This window comes from Austrofundulus limnaeus, unplaced genomic scaffold (genome assembly GCF_001266775.1).
Source record: "Austrofundulus limnaeus strain Quisiro unplaced genomic scaffold, Austrofundulus_limnaeus-1.0 Scaffold93, whole genome shotgun sequence".
In the NCBI taxonomy this organism is placed as follows: Eukaryota; Metazoa; Chordata; class Actinopteri; order Cyprinodontiformes; family Rivulidae; genus Austrofundulus; species Austrofundulus limnaeus.
This window is the reverse complement of record NW_013952495.1, coordinates 1700356-1702744: the sequence shown is the minus strand read 5'-3', so window position 1 is coordinate 1702744 and position 2389 is coordinate 1700356. Positions and strand designations below refer to the sequence as shown.

At 35.0% G+C, this 2389-nt stretch overlaps 1 protein-coding gene across 3 annotated transcripts in view; it reads left to right on the top strand.

The window, feature by feature from the left end:
• Positions 1-156: 156 nt before the first annotated feature.
• cyth2 (cytohesin 2) overlaps positions 157-2389 on the top strand; it is a 15343-nt gene continuing 13110 nt past the window's right edge. The window contains exons 1-2 of one of the 3 annotated variants that reach the window (XM_014012713.1): positions 157-338; positions 2115-2265. In XM_014012713.1, coding sequence (XP_013868167.1) covers positions 272-338; positions 2115-2265 — 218 coding nt within the window. In that variant the 5' untranslated portion in view covers positions 157-271. Of the gene's footprint in view, positions 339-2114; positions 2266-2389 lie in introns of those variants that run through there. The other 2 variants (XM_014012712.1, XM_014012714.1) reach the window with 2 other exon arrangements.

The following is a 2389-nucleotide window of genomic DNA, read 5'->3' as shown; positions in this document are numbered from 1 at the left end:
GTGTGTGTGTGTGTGTGTGTGTGTGTGTGTGTGTGTGTTCTATTCTACTTTAAAACATCTGTATTTCTCATATTTAAAATTCACGCTGTTGTGTTTGTTGATCATATAAATGATCGGAAGTGGACCGGTCTGAAGTCAGACCCTACTTCCGGTGTTGCCACCTTCTTTGTCTACGGCCCAGCGTATCGGCACCACCCGGGGGGTTGTTTATATTTTTCCTTTTAATTTCGAGGATATATTTTCTAATATATCCCTAAATTTCTGACATTTAATGACCGTCGACTCTGAACTATTTATGCCTAAAAGTAAAGCGCCCAAAATGGATGACCTGGACTACAGTAAGTGGACTTTAACTGTTGGAGAAGCTAACGTGGCTAGTTCTGTAGCTTTAGGTGGAGTTATTCAGCTCATGTTGAACACGAGTGAATTATGTCTAATGAATTTATACAGGCTGTACTATGTATATAGTTTGAAATACGCTGCAGTAATTTCGTATTTTAGCTCATTAAACATTGATATATCGGACGGTTTGTCTACAGCTAACCTCGGTGGACAACCTGCTGTTCAGTTAACAAGAATGTCTTGTTCACTAAACCATCCTGTAGCCAGGATGTAAATATTGTAGATTATGCTTTTTTTTTTTTTTTTTTTTTTTTTTTTTTTTTTTTTTTTTTTTTTTTTTTTTTGCTGCCCGGGCTGTGAGTCTGGCTGTTTTCCTGTTTTTGTCGATTAAACAATGTGGTCCAGCATTCTGCTAAAAGATGCTGTGGAGGCTGGTCCAGCTGCAGGTGGTGTTGCTGTTGAATCTTTGCACCTGCAAGACTTTATTTTCATTTGACCACATTAAATTAGTTATATCACTGTTTATACTCAAAATAACAATTTCAGTTGAGAAAAAAACTTTCACAAATCACTATTGGCACAGTATCCCAATTTATTCAAAATTTGGTGTTTACTGCAGCTTGATTGAATTTCTGGCTTTACATGAACAAATACAGATCTGAGGCTATTAAGGTTTTATTTTATTTGACATAAAATATAAATTTAACATCATACATTTGGAGTGTGGTGAAAACAAACAACAGATAGAAAACTTTGGGATTTTTCCCCTCGCCTTAAGTTTTTTTTAACTTTTTCATTTATTTATTTATTTTGCATTTAACATTATGTAACCATTTTTTAAAAATATAATAAATAAGGCTAAGAACTATTGGAAAACATGTGGACATTACCTTTTCTAAGATTCATTCTGCTGAAGTAAACTAGAGCAAAGTTACAGAGGTTTTAGCAGAGAAATAACTGTGTTTTGACATTCTGCACAGGACCATTTTAGAAGCATCAATGTCAAGACATTTTAGGTTTTAGAAAGCGTTATATGTGTTATTTCATTGTTAAATACACAAATGCATCTAAACAAACAGCAAACACAACTTGAATAGAAGGCAGTGCTTGTCCATCCTTAAAAAAAAAAAAATAGAAGGTAGTGCTTGTCAAAATAGGTCCCACAAATTCATTCACCTTCTGCTGACAGCCAGTTTCAGGACGGCAGATTGCTTTGCACAACCAGTGGGTTGCAAGAAAAATTTTGTGGTTTTTGTGTTTTAACCGACCAGCATTTTACCATTAATTAATCATGCCTAACCTGTCTGGTTTCTTTATCACATTACTGAGGATGGTAATTTAATTGTTTTATGGTTGTCAAAATTAATCCTCAGTGTGCTCAGGTTTTGTGTTGTTTTTAACTAAAACGTTTGCATTATTGTGTATTTAGTGGAGTAAATTATTGGTGCAGTGTTGAAGAAGTTGTGATTGTAATCTATTTAATTTCTTTTGTATTTCTGTTTTTAATCAACCTCAAGACCTAAAGAAATATTTCAGTCATTTAAATAAACAGGAACTTTGGGATATATGTAAGAAAAAATGTTGAATTTACAAAATATTATCACAATTAAGTCAATGTAGAACATTTGACTTTGAATGATAATTCACATATTTTACATATTTCTCCCACCACTTAACTCTGCTTTTGACTTGAATTGTGTGTGGACTCAGCTGACCTGTTTATTTTAGATTAGCAGCAGTGATGCAGTCGTTCTCCTTCTGTCCCCCTGCAGTCCCTGTAGACCTGAGCCCAGAGGAGCGCACTGAGCTGGAAGACATCCGCAGGAGGAAGGGTGTATTGATGCAGGAGATCCAGAGGCTCAGGGAGGAGCTGAGAGAGGCTATTCTTGAAGTGGAGGGACTGGAGAGCAGTACAGAGGGCAGGTAAAAAAAAGAACTATTTGCTTTAAATATTTTTTTGTTTTTAAACAGATAAAATAACATTTTTGAACGTGCTTGACACATCCTGCTTTAATTTGTTCATCTTATATGTTTGTCAGTTTTATCT